General features: G+C 43.4%; 1 protein-coding gene across 6 annotated transcripts in view; it reads right to left on the bottom strand.

Moving 5' to 3' along the window:
• Positions 1-19,921, bottom strand: part of myo6a (myosin VIa) — a 111,171-nt gene that overhangs the window by 30,604 nt on the left and 60,646 nt on the right. For all 6 annotated transcript variants that reach the window (XM_087170430.1, XM_087170428.1, XM_087170431.1 and 3 more), the window contains exons 16-23: positions 18,327-18,454; positions 16,670-16,765; positions 16,045-16,215; positions 11,121-11,159; positions 10,815-10,908; positions 5,537-5,667; positions 5,366-5,443; positions 3,959-4,088 (exon numbers count right to left, since the gene is read on the bottom strand). In XM_087170430.1, the coding sequence (XP_087026556.1) occupies positions 3,959-4,088; positions 5,366-5,443; positions 5,537-5,667; positions 10,815-10,908; positions 11,121-11,159; positions 16,045-16,215; positions 16,670-16,765; positions 18,327-18,454 (867 nt within the window). The remainder of the gene's footprint in view (positions 1-3,958; positions 4,089-5,365; positions 5,444-5,536; positions 5,668-10,814; positions 10,909-11,120; positions 11,160-16,044; positions 16,216-16,669; positions 16,766-18,326; positions 18,455-19,921) is intronic.

Genomic DNA, 19,921 nt, shown 5'->3' with positions numbered 1-19,921 from the left:
GTCTTCTGCATCTTGATACAGGCGCTGGTCCGGTACAAGATCTTGTTCTTCACTGTGAGGAGAGAGGAGAGAGGGGAGAGGAGAGAGGAGAGGAGAGGAGAGGAGAGAGGAGAGGAGAGAGGAGAGGAGAGGAGAGAGGAGAGGAGAGGAGAGAGGAGAGGAGAGAGGGAGAGGAGAGGAGAGGAGAGAGGAGAGGAGAGGAGAGAGAGACTGGTTAATTTTCTGTAATCACAACCTCTACAGTCCGAGTTCTGAGGAGTTCGTATGATGAGTATCGGACTGAACACAGGGTGAGAAGTCGGATGAAACATCATTTTCAAAGAGGAGGGTTTCAGGTTGGCGACAGAATCGGATCTGCGATGAAATAACGGAGCTGGAGATAATAGAGCAAATAAGAGTTTAAACCCCGACTCCGCTGACGGCTCTGCACCGGCTGCTCTCCGTCCAGATGTGGGGCAAATTTTAACGAACGTCTTCGGTAAAGGAAAGTATGAATCCGTCCTCTGGTGTTGATTTAACCTGAGGATCAGCTGGGACCGGCTGCTCGGGAACTGCAGGGAAGAAGAGGAGCACTTCCACTACACTGAGCCTCGCCTCCGTTACAGCAAATAAACGACTTTCATTACATGTATAATCATTACTGAAGGAGGCAGAGGAATAACTGAACATAAGACACAGCGAGCAGAGAGAGCAGGACAGAGGGAAGTCGTCGCTAACGAGGCTTCGTACTAACGACTTTGACCAACTCTACGTATCAAACAGAGGGAGTGAGACATGAAGACCTGCCTCGAATAAAACTCTGTGACGTTCTGGAGCTGAAGTAAATAAAGACTGAACTGTTGTGGATCCAGATGGAGGCTGTGCTCTGAGCGAGAGACTGAATAAGAGAGTGATCACGTCACAGTGAATACAGCTTCAGACGACGTCAGTTAAGGAATCGGGATTTGAACCACAGGCGGCTCCGGACGAAGACTGGGTGTTGACCTTGTCTCATGTTTATTGAAGGCTTTTCACTTCTTGAGTTCCTAGAATTGGATTTTGTTGTGCCACATCCCGTCCGTGGACTTCCCCCTGTGTCTTTTTGCTTTCTAAGTTTGTTTTTCCCTTTCAGGAGCATCAGTGGGTTCAGGGGGATGACACAGATCGGTCTGTATGTGGGTTCAATATCCAGTCTTAGTCAGGCCAGACCAGGTCCCGTGGGTGCTGGGCCCGGCTGCTGGGGAGAGGGCGCCAGTTTCTGTCTCTAAAACGAACAAACCGCTCGATAAGTTTACAAACTTTCTCATTTTAAAAAACCGTCCAGTCATCCCGCTGGATGTTCTGTATTCTCGCCCGCAGATTTAATTTGTAGTGAATTACTTTTGATACGCTGATGTGGTTTACGTTCTGTTACGTCGGCAGAATCTCTTCACAAAGCGTGCGTTGTTTATGATTCGATTTCATCCCTCTCCGAGTCTTTGGCAACACGTTTCTGTGTCCGTCCTGTCAATGAAGCAGAGCTGGATGGAGCCGATGGGAGAAAATTACAGAGAGAGAGAGAGAGAGAGAAAAGATGGAGAGCTGCAGAGATGAAGGGTGAAAGATAAATAGAGACGGAGATCGATAACGCCGCTGCTTGCTGCTAAATTCATTTTAATCTTGTTATGACCTCAGAATATTTAACATCTGCACACTTTGCGTTTGGTGAACGGGGCGCACCCACTGGTTTTTACTGGGCAGCAGGTGCTTTAAAACGCTCGTTTTCTAACTGCTGTAACTTTACACTCCTCTGTTGTCTGGACACATTCATTTAATCTTTATGGGGATATGATGATATACTTCGGCAACACTTGCCTCTGTCCGGTTCCAGCCAATGAGAGCTCCTTTTCAATTGGATCAATAACAAGAACAACTCGCAGGAGAGAGAGAGAGAGAGAGAGAGAGAGAGAGAGAGAGAGAGAGAGAGAGAGATAAAGGATCGAATAGAGAAACTACTGGAGAGAGAGTGATGGAGACAGATGGAGCGAGACTCAAAGAGAGAGGGTGTTATGAGACAGTGAGTGACACCAGCTCTCCTCAGACGCTGATAAACACAAGACAGCGGACAGATAGAAGCCGCTCCTCCAGGAGCTCGGCCTCCCGTCATTAACAGCGGTCTGTCTCGGCCGCCCGCGGTTTGTTTTGCTGTTTTGCTCTGCTCCGTCCACGAGGCCCCTGGGTATTTTTTTGCGAGCCATCTGTGCATACTGATCTGTCTCTTGTTTGCATGACGGGACTTCAACCGACGTGTCTGAGAAGAGGCAGCGATGAGCAGGAGGTGCAGTGAGAGCGAAGGAGTGTGACGGGCAGAGCAGCGGAGAGAAAGCAAAACAATTACAGTGGATGAACGACGGAGGATTTAGATTCGTGCGAGTGATCGTCCACGTCATGGCGGCTGATTAAACTACAAACAACCATGTCTTCATTGTAGGGCTGGTTATACGTTCTAAGTGTGTCATGTGTCACCAGCAGGAAGAGACACAGTGTAGGTCAGAGGTCGCCAGATAATCTCTTTTGTTTTTAATCTTACAGTATCAGACCGACAGTCCCACATTTAACCATAATGTTCAAACAGAGAATCTACCAATAGCTCTCCATCGTAGCAGCAACAGTTACCCACAGAATCACTTCCTCTTTAGCGATTTTGTCTACAAATTAAAAGCGTGAGAAAATCTTTTTGCAGCAGCAGCAGCAGCAGCAGCAGCAGCAGAAATGCTTTAATTCATGCTATTGTGATTACTGTGTTACTGCTCTTCGGGAGCGAGGTGATGGCGTCTGTACAGAGCTCTGTAGCTTCGCTCTCGGCTCAGGGTGGAGTCTAAAAGCGGCAGCATCAGGTTCAGGTGGACTTCAGCGGGGTCAGATACGGGGGTCAGGTGTCTGACCTGCAGTGCTCTCTTTGCCTCCACTACATCACACTGAAGAAAACCCCGATTTACAGTTTCCTCACTTTTACTAAAAGGCTCTGAACTGATGTTTAGTTTTTAGTTTTTTCTCCACCACTGACACCACAGCAGTGAATTCCTGCCGATAGCAAACTGCTCCTCATTGTTACTCTTTTCCACTTGGAGATGAGGGCAGCTTTGTCTGAGCTCAGTGTTCCTGCAGCGTCGCCTCCAACAGTGTTTGCATCTCTTTCCTCGGTGCTTGTCTCCAACTTCATCATTTTTCTCCGATGGTTCGCTGTGATGTTGAAGCTTCCAACGTGATTCTGCCCCTCCAAACATTTTATTGCTCAATTTTCATTCTGTTGTTTGACGAGCTGATGGCAGCAGCTGCTGCTGTTGCTTCTCTTTGCATCAGATCTCACATATACGAGAGTTTACAAGACATGACAGGGTAGTGTATAATTGTCAATAGTTTGTATTGTAAGGTTTATTTCCTCTGACCCTGAACTCTCCACGTCCCGGTCTGTCAGTTATTCTGTTGGCTGGTTTATTCATGGCAGGAGGAGAAACAGTCTCAGCTGCTCAAAGCTTCAACTGAAGAAAACCTTCATCCAGGTATGAAAGTAACAGCTGCTTCACTCTCCATGTAACGTCTAAGTTAGAACATCAGACACCACCCACCTGGGGAAGTGATGCCTGTTCAGCTAATTAACAATTTAACTAATTCATTTCAACAGGTGACTCTCACTATCAGCTAAACAAACCTTTTGGAGCAGGGAAGGATCCACTGTCTCTCTGAAACGCTTTATTATTATCATGACTCGGTCAGCGTCGTGCAGAGACGGTCAAACATGACGCCAGTACGAGGGAAAGTTGTAGTGTTTGTATGTAGTGGAGTCAGAAATACAATATTTGTCTTTTAAGTGTCATGAGGTAAAAGAATAATACTCAAGTGAAGTACAGCTCCTCCTCCGTCATTAACACGTCACTATTCTCAGCTCTATTTGAAAACCTGTGACCAGTCTCCGTGGACCAGCACGGGCGCCGCTTACGTTTGATGACGGACAGAGCGCACCACTGGACCTTCTTCCAGCGGCTGTGGATCAGCCACTTGTTGACCTTCTTCACCAGCTCCGCCAGGTGGTCCGGGTCCGACTTCATGATCTGGTCAAACTCTGCGAACTGGACGGAGATTCAGGGTCAGAATCTGTGATTTTACAACCTCAACAGTCGCAGATCAAGTTCAGTTCAGTTGAATTTATTTCAGTCCTTAAAATATGTAATTTTGCATCATGATATTACTGTATGTTTCGATATATATACACGTTACCTGGATAATCAGTTCTTGGCTAATCCAGTTAATTAAATACAAATTAATGAAAAAGATCCTACACTGCCATAAAGTAGTTCTCCTCAACCTGATGCTCCACTTTCTTCCATATTCAGCTACTTTCACAGCAACACAGATGAACATCTGTCGTCTGTGAAAACCCATTTCATATTTCACCAGCGCCTGACCAGCAGCACAAAGGTGTATATTTATTCCTGCTCCCGTCAATCCTCTTCTTCATCCATGAATATTTAATAGCAGAGTGCTGGGTCACAGCGCTGCTGCTGGATTCTTTCTAACACTCAGTAAAGTTGATCTGAAAGCCGAGAGCTGTGCTGTGAAACCTGTTGTGTCCTCTGGAAACCGCCGACTGTCAAACCCTCAGACTCTGCTGCTGCCTTCATAAAGGAGGAAGCTCCTGAACTCACGTTTTCCCTTTCTGCACACTCATGTTTCATCATTGTCACTTTTTCACGTTTGATTTCTGAGTAGCTTGTGAGTGCAGCGCTGCCACATGGTTGGCCCTCGAATTGTGGATTTCCAAAGCCTGTGATTCTTCACTCTTTCAGAGGATCGCCGGGATGAAGCTTCGCCTCAGAATGCACATAAAAAAATCCATTTATGACGCATTAGCTAAAGACCAAAATGTACTTTTCTGCTATTAAAGGTCGCTAAAGCTGGAAAGTCCAATAATCTTCTTCAGCTCCAAAACTCAAACAATTATTTACGTGCGCCTTGTGACGGCGGACACTTCCACAGGGACGTGAGGAGTAATGAAAGCTTCCCAGTCCGGTCAACAGAGGACACCAGTATTTATTTATTCCTTGCAGCTAAATCTACAGTGTCAGAGTTACAGTTTGTCACGCACAGTGTGCACTCTCACAAGACCCCCCCCCCCGTGGAAACCACATGTCTATCCCAAATGTGATGAATTATTCATCTGCAGGAGAAATAACCCCCCCCCCCGATCTGTTGGCTCTGGCTCGCTCAAAAACCTCATCTCACCTCACCTCAGCAGCCAAAATGACTAATGCGCTTTCCCTCCGACTCTATTGTCTTTCTTCAGGGGAACAATACTTATATTAGCCGGTGCACCTGGGGAGCAGAGCAGGTTTTCAGAAAGTCTCACCTTCCCGGGCCGGAAAAACACTCTGGTCAGACCGAACTTGTAGTCGTTCTCATTCAGTCCCAGAGCTTTGAATAAAGCCTGAAACACAAACACGCAGGACATTGATAAACATGAAACTGTAGCTGCGGGTAAAATGATGATAACGGAAACCGCGGCGCTCGGAGGGCCGACCTTGCAGAAGAGGCGCGGGTCGAGGCGGGTGAGTTTGGGAGGCATGTACTTCTGGTACATGTTGTAGAGTTCGTGGAAGGGAGCTCTGGAGGGGAAGCCGCCCTGCATCAGGTCCAGCACTGACACCATACCTACGGAAACAGGGAAGGGTCACACAGAGAGGATTATTAGTACGATATTTAACATGAAGGTGAAAAATCCTCTTTTTATTTCTAGAGTTAAAGAAGCTGCAAAACTTATTTTGGTGTTGAAAGGAAAGCATCTTGGTGTGGTCAGATTTGTAACCTCCTGTCCTTGTTCACTGATCAGATTGCTCCTATTTTAACCAACCGTTAAAAGTTCTTACACTGCTGTTTGTATTTAGCAAAGATTTAATATTTAATGTTTTCTTCATGAGAAATACACAGAACAGGAATAAGAGCCTTCAGCAGCTCTCTGTTTAGCATTTAGCCAGCTAATGTTTGCTAATCAGCACTAAAAGAAAAAGTATTCACTTAGTATTTTCAAAATTCATTAGTACTTTGACCTGATGGTGGCGCTAGAAGAAAAGTAATGAGAGTTATTACAGTTCATCCTGAGGGGAGCATGAATGTGTGAAGCAATCCTTCCAGTAGCCGTCAAGACATCTGACTCTGAACGCACATGTCATCCTGCTGGTGGCGCCACAGGAAGTCAGACGATCATCAACGTCTTTAGGATGCATCGTCTGGGGACCGTGAATCTTTGCACCAAATGACCTGGATATCTGAACCACGCTTCATGGTGACACATCCACCAGTTCTTGAGGTATTTTACATAAAGAAAACAAAATTTGACCAAATGGTGGCGCTACAGGAAAAGCTTAAATCATCAGGGTTCATCCTGATCTGGCAATTCTTCTGGTGATTGTTGAGATCTGTGGTGGTTAGACCAACCCACATTTTCACTTGTAAAGCCACACTGTCTAAAAACATACATTGCTTTAAGTGAAGTATAAAAGTGTCTCTTCACACCTGCAGGTTTTTGATAAAGAGAGCTCAACGTGATCATAAACGCTGTAGATCGAAAAATGCACCTCATGAAAAGGACTTTAACTTTGAAATAAGTAAATCGAAGCAGCAGGACGCCACTCAAAGGCTGACTCACATTAGGCTGCGTGCCAGTTAGCAGCGTTTGTCGGCCCTGTGTACGTTCAACTCTGTGACCCTCTTCCCTTTGTTGTGAGTCGCAGTCTTTGTGTGTTTACGTCGTCACGACTCCGCAGACTGTTTCCCCCGACATATTAAATGAAGGTGTTTATTCAGGCCCCCCTATAAACGCTGATGATTTGGCCTCTTTGAAACATTGTTAGTCGCCTCGCTTTGCTTTCAAAGCTCATATCAAAGAGCTAATTTTCCGAGCTCTTTCGTGGCAGATGCTTCTAACTGCTGTTCAGTGCAGACGAACCGTCTCTGCAGGAGTTTGTGTTTGTCTTTAAGTTACTTCAGAACAGAAAATATAATGTAAAGAACATTTCCAAACTAATAAATACAGCTACTGCATCTCTGTTAGAGTAACACAGTAAATACTATATATTATACAGTATAGTAACATGTTAGTAACTATAGTAACTATAGTAACTAACAATTTATTAGCAATTAACAATATCAACAGTAATATGGGTTTGTTTTTTTTTTTATTACTTAAGAGTTCAAGTTTCTATTTGTAAGAACAGGAAAATGTTAATTGTTCTGTGACAAGTTAACGCTAAATGAAATTACATAAAGTCCCACTGTTTGTGACCAATGTCTCCATCTAGTGGTTGTATTTTTAATCCATTTTTAAATTTTTTTATTTAGTTTTTAGTTTCGATTCAGTTTGTTTTACACAAAACCAGGGAAATAAATGTTTGCAAGTATTTTAATATGCTTTGGTTTAATGTTGATTGAAATTATGCTAATTTCTGTTAGCATGTTAATGGTAAATCATGTGTTAGCACTGAACTAGCACACTAGCTCAGGACGTGTTTATCGCTTCAGCTCACGTCTTTACTTCAGGACACGTAAGACAATTATTGTGGATATTCAGTGACTGTTTCAGCATTTAGCAGCTGTGTGTCGGACCAACAGACCAACACTGACATTCAGAGCCACGTCGCAGCTGGAATTACAGTATGTGATGCCGATAGAGAGGAAAGCATTTCATTCCACTGAATAACTTTCTCAGTGTGACACCCATGATAACACAAGCTTCCTAAGATAAAGTGGAACCCTGATTGTGAGCTGCGAGCTGCACATAATTCACATCAGACCTCGGATTGTAGAACTCCTGCTCAGTTTCCCAAAGGAAATGGTACAAAAAAAAAAGAGGAAAAAAAGGTCATCCTTAATTGAGATCTCAGCCTCCACAATTACATGAAGGCAATTTATAAAAAGTGTGTGTATGCTCACCTTGGAGCCTTTTCGGGGATGAGACACTTAAACCAGATCCATGGTTGTGTTTGAAAAAAGACAGAAATTTATTCAAACCAAGTGACGTGAACCGGAGATCCTGAGCATTTTAACCAGGTGTTAGTCTCCCTCCACTGGCTCCCTGTGAAATCATCGCTGGTTATTAAGTCCTGCCTGTAACTTATACAGTGTTACACAGCATCACTGTGTCACTGATCTCCTGAAGCTGCCTGAGCCCCTCCGGGCTTTCTGCTCCAGGCTGCTGTGGGAGAAAAACCCGCTTTGTCTCAGGCTACGATAAAATCTACATCTCGTTTGCAGGAGTGCAAACCATAATGGAAAAGTTCTGTTCGGTTGCTGAACATCACATTTTGGACCTAACCACACCACGCTGGCACACAGAGCCGCCCCCCCCCCCCCCCCAATCTATTCCAAACTATCACCGTTTCCATTCCCAGTCCAATAACGCTGATAAAGAGCTTGCTGCAGTATCAGAACAGGGCATCGTCGAGTTTGTGTGGCTGAAAGCAAAACGGGAGGATATTAAACCAGAGCTCATAATTTCTTTTCCTCCAAACCTGAGGGGAGGAAGGGGGAGTATCACTTCTAGGCTTTTTTTTTGGTTTGGTTTGGGGAACAGAACGAGTTAAAGACATTGGTGTCAAAGTCACAGAGCAGGATCAGGACACAGAAATTGAGTTCTACACCAGAGAACAGAGGAAATAAAGGCGACGGAGAGGAAACATGTTGTCAGGTTATCACGGTTTCTGCAGAGTTCACCAACGGACCTCGTTAATACACCAAACACCTTCTTTTTTCATCCAAAGTGCGAACATATGATGGGACAGTATGTCTACAATTACGTCCCAGCAGTAAATAACAATAACTCCCTAATCATATCGTTAATTAAATTCACGCCACATAGCCCAGGATAAACGGCATAAAATTGATGGATGAAACCAATTTAAAAAATGATTAATTTATTCTAGTTCGCTGAAGTTAAAATGTTAGAAAGCAACACTGGCCTATAATGAGACAACGATCCTCCAGCTGCTGCAGCAGCGACAGTGTTTGACTGAAAGGAGATTTTCTAACATTACTGCCAACAGCAGGAACATTCAAGACTTCTGTAAATTCAATTCAAGACGTTTTCTGAGGAAACTCAGTTAATTGCTTTTTAAGACTTTTCAGGATTTTCTGCTCAAACTTAAAGGGCCATACGTTACACTTCTCCTGTTTGATTTGAAGTGTCGATCCATAAGAAGATATATTTGCGGTTTTAAGAACCAAACACCATTAACAAACGACATGGACAACCTTTAAAATGTTAATTTTGTCGATTTGTGCGTGACTGATTGGTTGTGGGTGTTTTAGGAATACAAACTTGAAAAGGACAACACAGAAAATACAGAAGAATAAGCAATATCTAATTAAAGCTCCTCCAGTGTAAAGGTCTGTGTCCATGTGTAGTGTGATTATAGATCAGCTCTAGCTTCTATATTAATACTGTGAAAGTATCAAAGCCTCAGTCCACAGAGAAATGCACACAGCCTGTATTCAGAAACTGAGCCTTAAAACCAGCCGTCAGGACTTCTGGAACTTTGTGATGTCACAACAAAGCAGTCACCAAGCCCCGCCCACCTGGACCCACCATCCAAACCTTGCAGGATTTGGTTTCTCTGAGTGTTTTTACCTGAAATCTGCTATATATCTGCTATATTTTATTTGATATTAAGTGGAAAACAGTCAGCCAATCAGAAGAGAGGCTCAGAGCCTCCTCTCCTCTGATTGGCTCACCAACCTGGTAGAGCTCCAGTAAGAAGCCAGAGAGAGGAGGTGAGATGGTTTTTGGTTCTTAAAACCACAAAAATATCTTCTTATGGATCATCACACAGGAACAGTGTAAAATATTCGACCTTTAAAGAAAATCCATTGAACAATGAATTATTTTATCTAAATGTAAATGTTCTATTCATTTCACCGAATCTCCTTTTATCTGAAACTTTGCATATGAAATGTAAAATACATGTATGTCATTTACATCGTCTTTTATCAACCTTATGTTGAATTGGTTTATTGTATTGATCAATCAAAAGACTGTTGAATTCATTTATTTGTTAAGATGATGCAGCCGTCTATTAAAGACAAAAATGGGTTTGTTTTCTTTGTTGGAATCAAACTTGGATTTTTCCCGCAGCACATTTCAGAAAATAGACGTCTTTGTTGGACGTAGATGTTTTGAATGATGAGTCAGCGCTGAAGCGTTTGTCTCCCTCTGTTTGTCCTTGTTTGTTTTTTCATCTTTCTGTTTATTAAAAAGGTTTTTTTGACATTTTTGTATTTATTGGCTTTTGTGCTGCTTTTTGTTTCCGAACCACGATGAAGAAGCTGCTCTGCTGACGGATGTTTACAACATGCTGAACAGGAAGATGAGAAAAGAGACGTCAACTTCGAGGTGTTTTTTTGATTCGATTAAAAATCAGTAACAGGCGCACAAACACTTCAGCTGCTGGATGGATGGAGAAAAGAAAAATCATATTGCGATTATTTTGACAGATAAGATTTGTAGGCCTCTGTAGCACCACTACGCATTTATATTACATTTATAAAAAGGTCTGTTGTGACACCGTTTACCTTTATCAAAAACAAATTGCAGCTCCTGTGATTCGGATATTGCACTTGGCCGTATTGAGATTTCGATATTATTTCGATTAATTGTGCAGCTCTAATTGTGCCGTTCACTGAAGCAGACAGGATGACCGACCAGCGGGACTACTTGTTCAAGAGCTCAGACCAGCTGAGTTAGAGAGACGCCTCTCCTCTCGGCTGCAGCCTTAAACGAACCACGGTTCACAGAAACTTTTACTGACCGGAGCACTGCAGCTGGGAGAGGATCTGAGCGCCTTCAAACTGGTGGCTGATCATCTTCAGGTTTGGCTTGATGCAGCGAATGAAACTGGAGCCCTGCAGCAGAGACGCAGAGAGAAAAGAGACGTAAACAAGAGCACAGAGACACACAGAGACAGAAACAGCGGGAGCCTCAGAGCGCATCACAAATTCATGACATCCAACACTTTCTCACGGCCGAGCTTTACTGCAGCTCCGAGGCCCGCAACATGAAACCGGCGCCGTGTAAGGGCAGAAGAAGAAGAAGAAGAAGAAGAAGGAACACTGACCGTGCTGCGGAGCTTCTCCAGGAGAATATTCAGCTGAGTCTGCAGAAAAAAAAGACAGGAGAGGAAGAAACATTTCAGTGTGAGCAAAGAAAGACGAACTGCAGTTTGGGCTCAAATGGCTGGAAGTAAATATTCACCAAAAGTCATGAGTTATACCAAAAATATATCTTTCAAATTCATATAAAAAAAAAAAAAACATACATCTGCATTATAGATACTTGCAAATGAATTATGTTTCTGTACATAATAATTTACACACCAAACTTCCTCCACGTATTTGTCTGATGTAAAGATCCTGTTTCGTGCTACGGAGCTATGTGAACTTTTTTCACTGGTCACTAAATGCTTCAATTAAAATCACAACACATCAAATAAAATCAAAAGGGAAAAACATCAGATCAAATATAGAAAGGGGAGAAACAGACGCAGGACACAAGTTAAAGGCATAAAATACCACGTTACCTAAACATCTGTCTGAACAGACGGTTGGTAGTTGCTCTTTAAAAGAGTCCACAGGAAGTGATCAACACGCGTCTTAAAGCGCCTTCATGGTTTGTTTAGAGGACCTGGGGTGCAGGACCTAAGGGCTCGACCGGAGATATTCTGGGGCGTGGCCACGTAGAGCTAAAGTTTTAAAATGGATTCTTATTTTAACGGGGACGTCACTGCAGAGAGGTTAAAGTAGGTGTTATCGCTTTTGTATCATTTCCATTATATTTTAGGTGATTTTAAGGCAAATACTCCACACTGCATTAAGCATTTACACCTTTGTTTATTTGCTCAGAAACTCAGAGAAGAAGGAAGCTGCACTAGATAACCATCTCTTCTCTCTGGGGTAGTCCAGGGTTTGCTCTCAGCTGCAGATCAGATATGTCGAACACATTCATGATGAAGGTGAGGAGGAAATCTCCTGATCTGTGATGATCCATAACTTCACCCGGAGCCCGGCGCTGCGGTCCAGAACGAGGCACTGCATCACTGTCTGGAGCACGTGGGAACGCTTCATCCCAAAGTGTTGAGCCTCACAGTTTGTGGCTGAGGTGGACGAGCGAGGTGAGAGAGAGAGAGAGAGAGAGAGAGAGAGAGGAAGCATTCTCCCCTGATAAGGTTGTGAAAAGAAAAGCCTCAGTTTGGTTTGCATTCGCAGAGACGCCTCTGACTTCAGGTGGAGACGGATTAATTCTTCACATCGCTGGTGACACCAGCAGCAGAGCTGGTCGAGCTTCTGATAAGAAAAACTTTTGAGAAAATTTGCATCATCAACATCTTTGTTCAACGGCTGAAGTTTTAATTCAAAGCATTTGTTTTAACTAGCTCGGTGTCCCGGCCGGGTGGGGTTTATAATAAGGTTTTTGTCTTTGTAAGTTTCTCAGAATAAGCTTTTTTTTTAATTTTAATTTTCCTGTATTTCTTTTCACATCATGAATTATTACAAGCGAAACAAAGACCGTTACAAAATAAGTTTTAATAATCAACGGGCCGCTTTCATTATTGGTGAATCATCAATCACCCAACGAACGAGGACTGTAACTTCACCACATCCCTGGAAGCGCATGACGAGCATCTGCTTCATGGGAAAGTAAATGTATGTCAGTGTAAATAAATGTGAACCAATCAGGGACGAGATCTCTGACTTGACTCTGACGGATCCTGTTCTGACCGAAACACTGTGAAGTGTGATGAAGGAGCTGCTCCGGCTCCAGAACATGAAACTGTTGTTGCAGTGTGGATTTAATACATTTTAAAAGAGTGTTTGCAGTTGATATGAACTGATTTCATCGCTCCTTCTATTCCTCTTTGTCTCACTTTTATTATGGGGATAATCTTCCGCTCTGAAGAGCTCAGTTTCTCATCTGTAGTTATTTTAGCTAAATTAAATTGCTGTTCATCCCAGTTTCCAAAGCGTCCGCAGACTTAAACACTATCAGACTGGATCACTGTGATGGTGGAGAAAACTTTCTTCTGTTTTTATAAGGAGCATCTGTTTTTCTATGATTTCGAACTGGATTTTTATTTGCAGTGTAAGTTACACTCCAGCTAAAGAGCCGTGACTCCTCCAGCTGCTGCCGACTGTTAATCATCGGCTCGAGCTACAATAATACTAAAACCCTTTGTCTCAGAGCACCTGGATGCACCTGGATGCACCTGGATGCACCTGGATGCACCTGTCCCCTTCGCCTCCACGCCGCTCCGTGTATGAAGCGTCGTATATAAATAAAGCCTCGGACGTTAACGCATCATTTATATCCTCTAGCGTTTCCCATCAGCGCTGCTCATGTGTCGTGACCATCGATCGCAAACGTGTCAGAAAGGTGACCCGGTCAGGTGATGTATGACGGCGTTATAATTCAGAAGGCGCCGTGCAGTAATTCAAAGACGGTTTTCACTTTTCAAATCCAGGCTGAATTGGATTGAATTATCAGTCAGGCCAAGATGAGCTTCGGAAAAAGGTCGCTGTTGTCGTGATGAAGCGCCTGCGTGATGATGAACATACAGGCCGTCCCCGGCTCTCGGTTTCCCTCCGTTAGTCCCATCAGCTCTACTCACTGATTCATTTCCCGCTCCGGGGGCAGAGGAGGAGGAGATCCGGAGAGATGAGCTTTAGGAAAAGACTGCAGGTGCCAGAGCTCACAGGTAGTGAGACCTTCACACAGAGACGAGCTCTGGACGACACCAGAGACAATATTTCAACCGATACCATCAGTGTTTGTGAATGAACTTTTATTGATCACTAAATGTTTCGTACCTCGGACTTTGACAGGATCCACACTGCAACACAACTCCACATCATTCCTCATGCACAGCAGGTCAGCGAGTCTCTGAGCCGCAGCACTTTAATATTCTGCTGCTGCTGAAAACTCAAATCACTGACTGGATAAGAGTTTTAATAATAACATGAGGTTCAGACAGAGAGAAATGACGCAGGAAGAGACCTTGATCTTGTGACATCATTAAACAGACGGTGAAATTATTCTCTAAAGATTTCTGAAGATTTCTGAAGAATGTTGAAAGAAAGTTGCGTCTGTGTCCAGGAAGCAGCAGAAAGAGATGAACAGTAGGAACCTGGATGAAAGGCTGGGACGTGAATATGGACGTGTGAAAGGCGGCGGCATTGTGTTGCAATCTGCACAACAACGGCCTTAAAACCTCAAGCTTTACTGAAGACTCAGCCGCACTTTTATTCCTCGGCGTTTGACTCCACTAGCAGTTGATTGATGTGTGCTTTTTGTTTTTTCTGTCTTTTATTCAGATCTTATTTCCTCAGTCTGGATTGATGTGGTTCTGTGCAGCACTGGTGTTGTCAGGTGAGGCTGTGTAAATAAACGTGACCGGACACGAACGTGGTGCATCAGTAACCAATAGAAAAGAGTCGTCGTGGGTGTTTTGATGTTATATATCGTCATTGTGCAGCTGTTATTAAGATTCCTTAAGGACGCTGCTCTGCTCCAGTCAGAAGTTCAGACTGTTTTTGCTTCTCTTGCACGTTTGAAAATAAACGTATGAAACCAGATTTTTATATTTTATACAGATGTCCCAATCACAAGCACATTATGGGCCCTCGTGAGACCCGGATGGAAACCTTATGATCAACCAATACATGTCAAACTTGTACCAGCTGAGCATGAAGCGACAGCAGCAATACTTATCAACCAGCTGAACATTTCTGCACATCACAAAAACAACTTCTCTCTTCAAAAGTCATGTAGGTCATTTTCTGCTCCAGCGCCTCTGAACGTGTCTGGCTCGCTCTGACTGACGGGCTGTTGCACTAAGTTTGATCCCGAGTTTCTGATTGAAAAAATAAATAGATGCCACTTGTAATTTCGTTTCAGTGCAGACGTTCAAGTACGTTTAAGGCTGCATGAGCAGCTCGGACGAACACGCCCTGGGATCCCGAGACCCTCAGAGACCCTGAAAACAGCCCTGGTTCCCTGCGTGTCCGCTGGTTTTGGAGGGTTGATGAACTGCACGAGTTTGCATCACTTTAGTACAATGAGGATTGTTTATTTTAGTTTATATCGTGCAAACATACGGGGCAATATTCCTACGTAAATGTGTCTGTAATCAAATGACTATAAACTAATTGAAAACGTGGAGGCAGGTGGATAAAGACAGGAGCGCTCATTTGTCTCCGTTTAACGATGATTTTCTGGTAACACTAAGATCCCTATCAGGTGATTAGGAGACATCAGAATGAGAAATGAAGGAACTCAGATTACAGATGAAGATTGAAGAGACCAAGTGGAGCTGCTGAACCTCTTCCAGCAATGTGTCAGCACAAGCAGAGAAGAAGAAGAGGACTGCCTGCAGTGTAAACACGGGTGTAAACACGGGTTTAAACACGGGTGTAAACACGGGTGTAAACACGGGTTTAAACACGGGTGTAAACAGGGGTGTAAACAGGGGTGTAAACAGGGGTGTATACACGGGTGTATACACGGGTGTAAACAGGGGTGTAAACAGGGGCGTAAACACGGGCGTATACACGGGTTTAAACACGGGTGTAAACAGGGGTGTAAACAGGGGCGTAAACACGGGTGTATACACGGGTGTAAACAGGGTGTATACACGGGTGTAAACACGGGTGTAAACAGGGGTGTATACACGGGTGTATACACGGGTGTAAACAGGGGTGTAAACACGGGTGTATACACGGGTGTATACACGGGTGTAAACACGGGTGTAAACACGGGTTTAAACACGGGTTTAAACAGGGGTGTAAACAGGGTGTAAACACGGGTGTAAACACGGGTGTAAACACGGGTGTAAACACGGGTGTAAACGATGCACGACTGTTTGTTTGCAGGGAAGCTGCACAGGGACCTTTCAGATCAGACGCTCACAGTACAAGACACAGATGTCATCACCGGTTTCTGATCTTATTAATGACGATCTCACCAGTTTAAAGCCTCATTCCTCTCACCTTAAACTTGTTGCCGACGCTGATGAAGCTGAGTTTTCCCGCCTTCTGCTTGACGTCTTTGCTGTTGTTGGAGTTTTCGAAGAGCTCGCGGATGAATCGATCCTTGGACTCGCTGATGAGACACTCCAGAGACATGTGCAGGGCGTCGTTGTTCTTCTCCACGAACTTGGTCTGGAGAAAAGGACATTTTCAAAGAGACTTAAGAAACACATTCTGACCTGTTGTTGTTTGTTGTTTTTACCTGAGAGCAGCTGATGTTGAATTCAAAAACCTATTATTATTATTTCAGATTTAGTTTTGCTGCTGCTCACGGTTCAGGTGAAGAGCAGTTTCCAAAGCAGAATATAGATGTTACATAAAACTTTCAGGCTGTTTGACACGAGACGGAGAATCAACAGCTTCTTGTACATTTCATGGATAATTTAAAAACTCCCAGGTCTATTTTTTTTTTTTTTTTTAGAATCTAATCTAATTTAAACGGTGACCGGTTTTTCGTGTTTAACAGCTCGGGTCAGGAACGTTTCCACAGTCCAGTGATCAAATAAAAAAAATTAAATAATTTCATGTGACGTTAATTTCAAATATGGCTCCAGGAAACAGAGCGGAGCGGCGTCTGTGAACGCACCGTCTCGTAGCAAACGGCTCCGGCGAAGTGTCTGACAATGAATCCTTCGTCGTCCCTCACGTTCCTGTGCACGGCCAGCTTTGATTTCCTGGGTACCTGAGGGGAACACACACACACACACACACACACACACACACACACACACACACACACACACACACTTACACACGCACACAATAAAACACTTAGACTCAGCACAGTTCCTTACACTTTTTTCCATTTCTAATTCCCGCTCCTGTCAATCAGTCTCAGCTGGAAATGAAGATTAAGAGTCGACGTTCAGTAATTTAACTGTCAGCTACACGACATCACCCTGAGGTGCCGCGTTATTCTTTACTGAAACCTACTGTACTGTCCCGAATATGAGTCCGATTATCAGACTTACACCGCCTTTACTACAACATCTGTTCACGGAGAGTCTGAATAAAACATGAGCTGAGAGACTGTGGGTGACATTTCTTTAATTTACTGTCATTTTAAAATAAAGAAAAGTCTGTAAAATATCACAAACTACAACCTACAGTTCAGCTGCTGAGATTTCCATCAGTCAGTCCAAACAAATAAAGAATATTGGATCGATTCTTCTTTTCAGTTTTTTTTCAAGCAAAGAAAATGAAATACTTTCTGGTTCTGAAACATAAGGATTTACAGTTTGTGTTTGTTTTATAGTGAATATATAGTGAAATAATCTGCAGGTTAATGGACAAAGATCAGAGTTAGCGTCACAGGGTCAGATACAGGAGTCAATGTGTGGAAACTTCATTCTTAATTGGTTAAAATTTCCTCCTTAAAAGCAAATTTTATATCTTTTATATAAGTTTTAAAATCATTTTTGTCTCGTGATTTATTATATGATTTTAAAAATGTAAAAAAAGAAAGAAATCTGAGGCTCCGACGCTTCAACAGGCGACACGTCCCTGCGTCTTCTTTTGCCTCTGAATTAAACATCAGGGCTCACAAGGTGTGTTTGTTGCCACATCTGCTTTTATCAGCTGAGAAACATGAGTGCAGCTGTTTCCCTCAGTCTGAGCGACACACAGAGAAGAGATGATGTGATGTTCTCCTATCCGCTCAGCCACACAAAAAAAGTCATTTAGCGACTGAATGTGCTGAAGGAAATTGTGCAGAGAGAAAACACATTCTATCTTTTTTATAGTTTTCTTTTTATTATGACGTATATTATGAGACAGGAAACTTAGTGAGGAGAGACGGGGCATGAAGCGAAGGGCCTGAGCTGGATTCAACCCTGTGCTGCTGTGACGAGGACTCGGCCTTGATGGTCAGCGCTCTGCCAGGTGACTTTAAAGGTCTTGCATTGGTGTTTAAAGCACCTGGTGGCCTTGCAGCAGCTTATATGTGTGACATTTCTGCAGCATATGAATCAGGAAAAGTCTTTTAGTTGTTCGAAAGTGCAGAACAAAAACATCTGGTGAGACAGCTTTGAGTTTTTATGGCGCCGAGCCTGCGAGCGCCGATATCTCTCATTTTTATCGCCTTTTATTCACTTGTTCTTGTGTCTCATCATTAAGAAGGAAAGCAGAAGATCTTAACCTCTATTAAATATGAAACTGGTCATTATGCTCCGATGATCCGATTTTAAATGTTCTCCCATGAACTTTAAAGGAAGATCCTCCTCCTCTCTGTGTCAGTGACTCACCGTCAGCCGGAAGTGGTCCTTGTGTTTGCTGTGCACGGTGTCGGTGAAGTGCTGGTCGCTGGGCTGAGGTAGTCGGTTCTCTTCGTCCAGGATGTCCAGGATGCCGACCAGCTTGGCCTCCACCAGGTCTGTGGACAGAGTCATGGGGTTAGATACGAGTGAGGAAGAAAAAAAGAAAAAAGCAACGACGCCTCTCTCTGCGCCGTTAATGAAGCTGCTGCAGACCACCTGAGGGCCAAACGGGCGGCGCCACAAATTAAATCTTGGAGGGGCGATGTAGATGATTAAAAATCTAAATTAAAGTTTAATCGAACGGGAAGAGGCGCGGAGATCATAACAGCTTCTCCTTGACCTGGTGTGACTCAAAAGGTGACGGGATGATGCCACCTGGCTGCGATTATTACTGCTGTGTCAGTGTGATACACCTGAGAGGAACCAAAGTGCTTTATTTTATCGGTGTGACATCAGCAGAAGGAGTTTCTCTAAGTCCCGTATCTTTGGCATTAAAACTCTTGACTTGTTGAAAGTGAATAATGAAATACTGAAGTGCTGCTGCGACGCCTGAGCTGCTGGAGTCGAGGGACAGGAAGTGATTCACAGATTCGGAGGACGATGCGAGGTGTCACCGAGGAGGCGGGATTACCTTCGCTTTTCAAAATAAAAGTCTTTGTGAGTAAAGTGTCCTCACGTGGGCTGACACGTTCACACACACTCACTCCACCCGGCTAACCGAGGCCGCCGCCGCCTCCAGCTCCGTGGATTCAGCTCTGACCATCCGCCAGATGTTCTCCTGAAAACCCCACAACACATCACATTCATCCCTTCATCCCTCCCTCTATCCCTCCTTGTACTCCTCCACCTGCTCTCAGAAATAAAACTCTGCTGAGAAAAGACTAAGAACAGGGAGGAACCTCAATCAATCAATCAATCGATCAATCAATCAACTGTATTCAACCTTTATTTCTTTATTTTCACCTCTATTGGATGAAATAAAACCAAATGAAATATTAGATGGATGAATGAATGGATGAATTGAAATCGTTGGACATTACTCTGAGCTGAAAGGACATATGAATGAGTGAGTCAGTTTTGATGGAGAATATTATACAAGCTGAAGGAAAACTGTACGAACTAATGAATGAGCGTGTGAATTAAACACATGCCCTGCTACAACTTAAAGAATAAATGAATGAGCAAATTATTGAATCAATGAATGAATGAATTAAATTGTTTTAACAATTTGAACGATTGAAACAGTTTTCAATGAGCTGATAAAAAAATGAAATGGATGGATGAATGAATGAATTTTAACTTTAGCTAGTGGAAACTCATCTATGAGTTTGCGTGAATGAATGAATGAATGAATGAATGAATGAATGAATGAATGAATGATCATCTACTGAACAATATTCAATTATTATCATTCATTCTATTATAAACCAATTGCATTCGTAGAACCATACAAGTCTATGGTAAATGAATGAATGAATGAATGAATGAATGAATGAATGAATGTGTGAGTTATACTTGCACTGGGACAAAGTTATTCTGTGAAGCGACTCTGTGTTTATGAGATGTGGCACTAGTTTTGATTC

This window comes from Seriola lalandi, unplaced genomic scaffold (assembly GCF_002814215.2).
Source record: "Seriola lalandi dorsalis isolate HSWRI2012SDOR001 ecotype SW California unplaced genomic scaffold, Sedor1 jcf7180002054947, whole genome shotgun sequence".
Classification (NCBI taxonomy): domain Eukaryota; kingdom Metazoa; phylum Chordata; class Actinopteri; order Carangiformes; family Carangidae; genus Seriola; species Seriola lalandi.
Note: the sequence above shows the minus strand (reverse complement) of the source record. Positions and strands in the feature narration are given on the sequence as shown.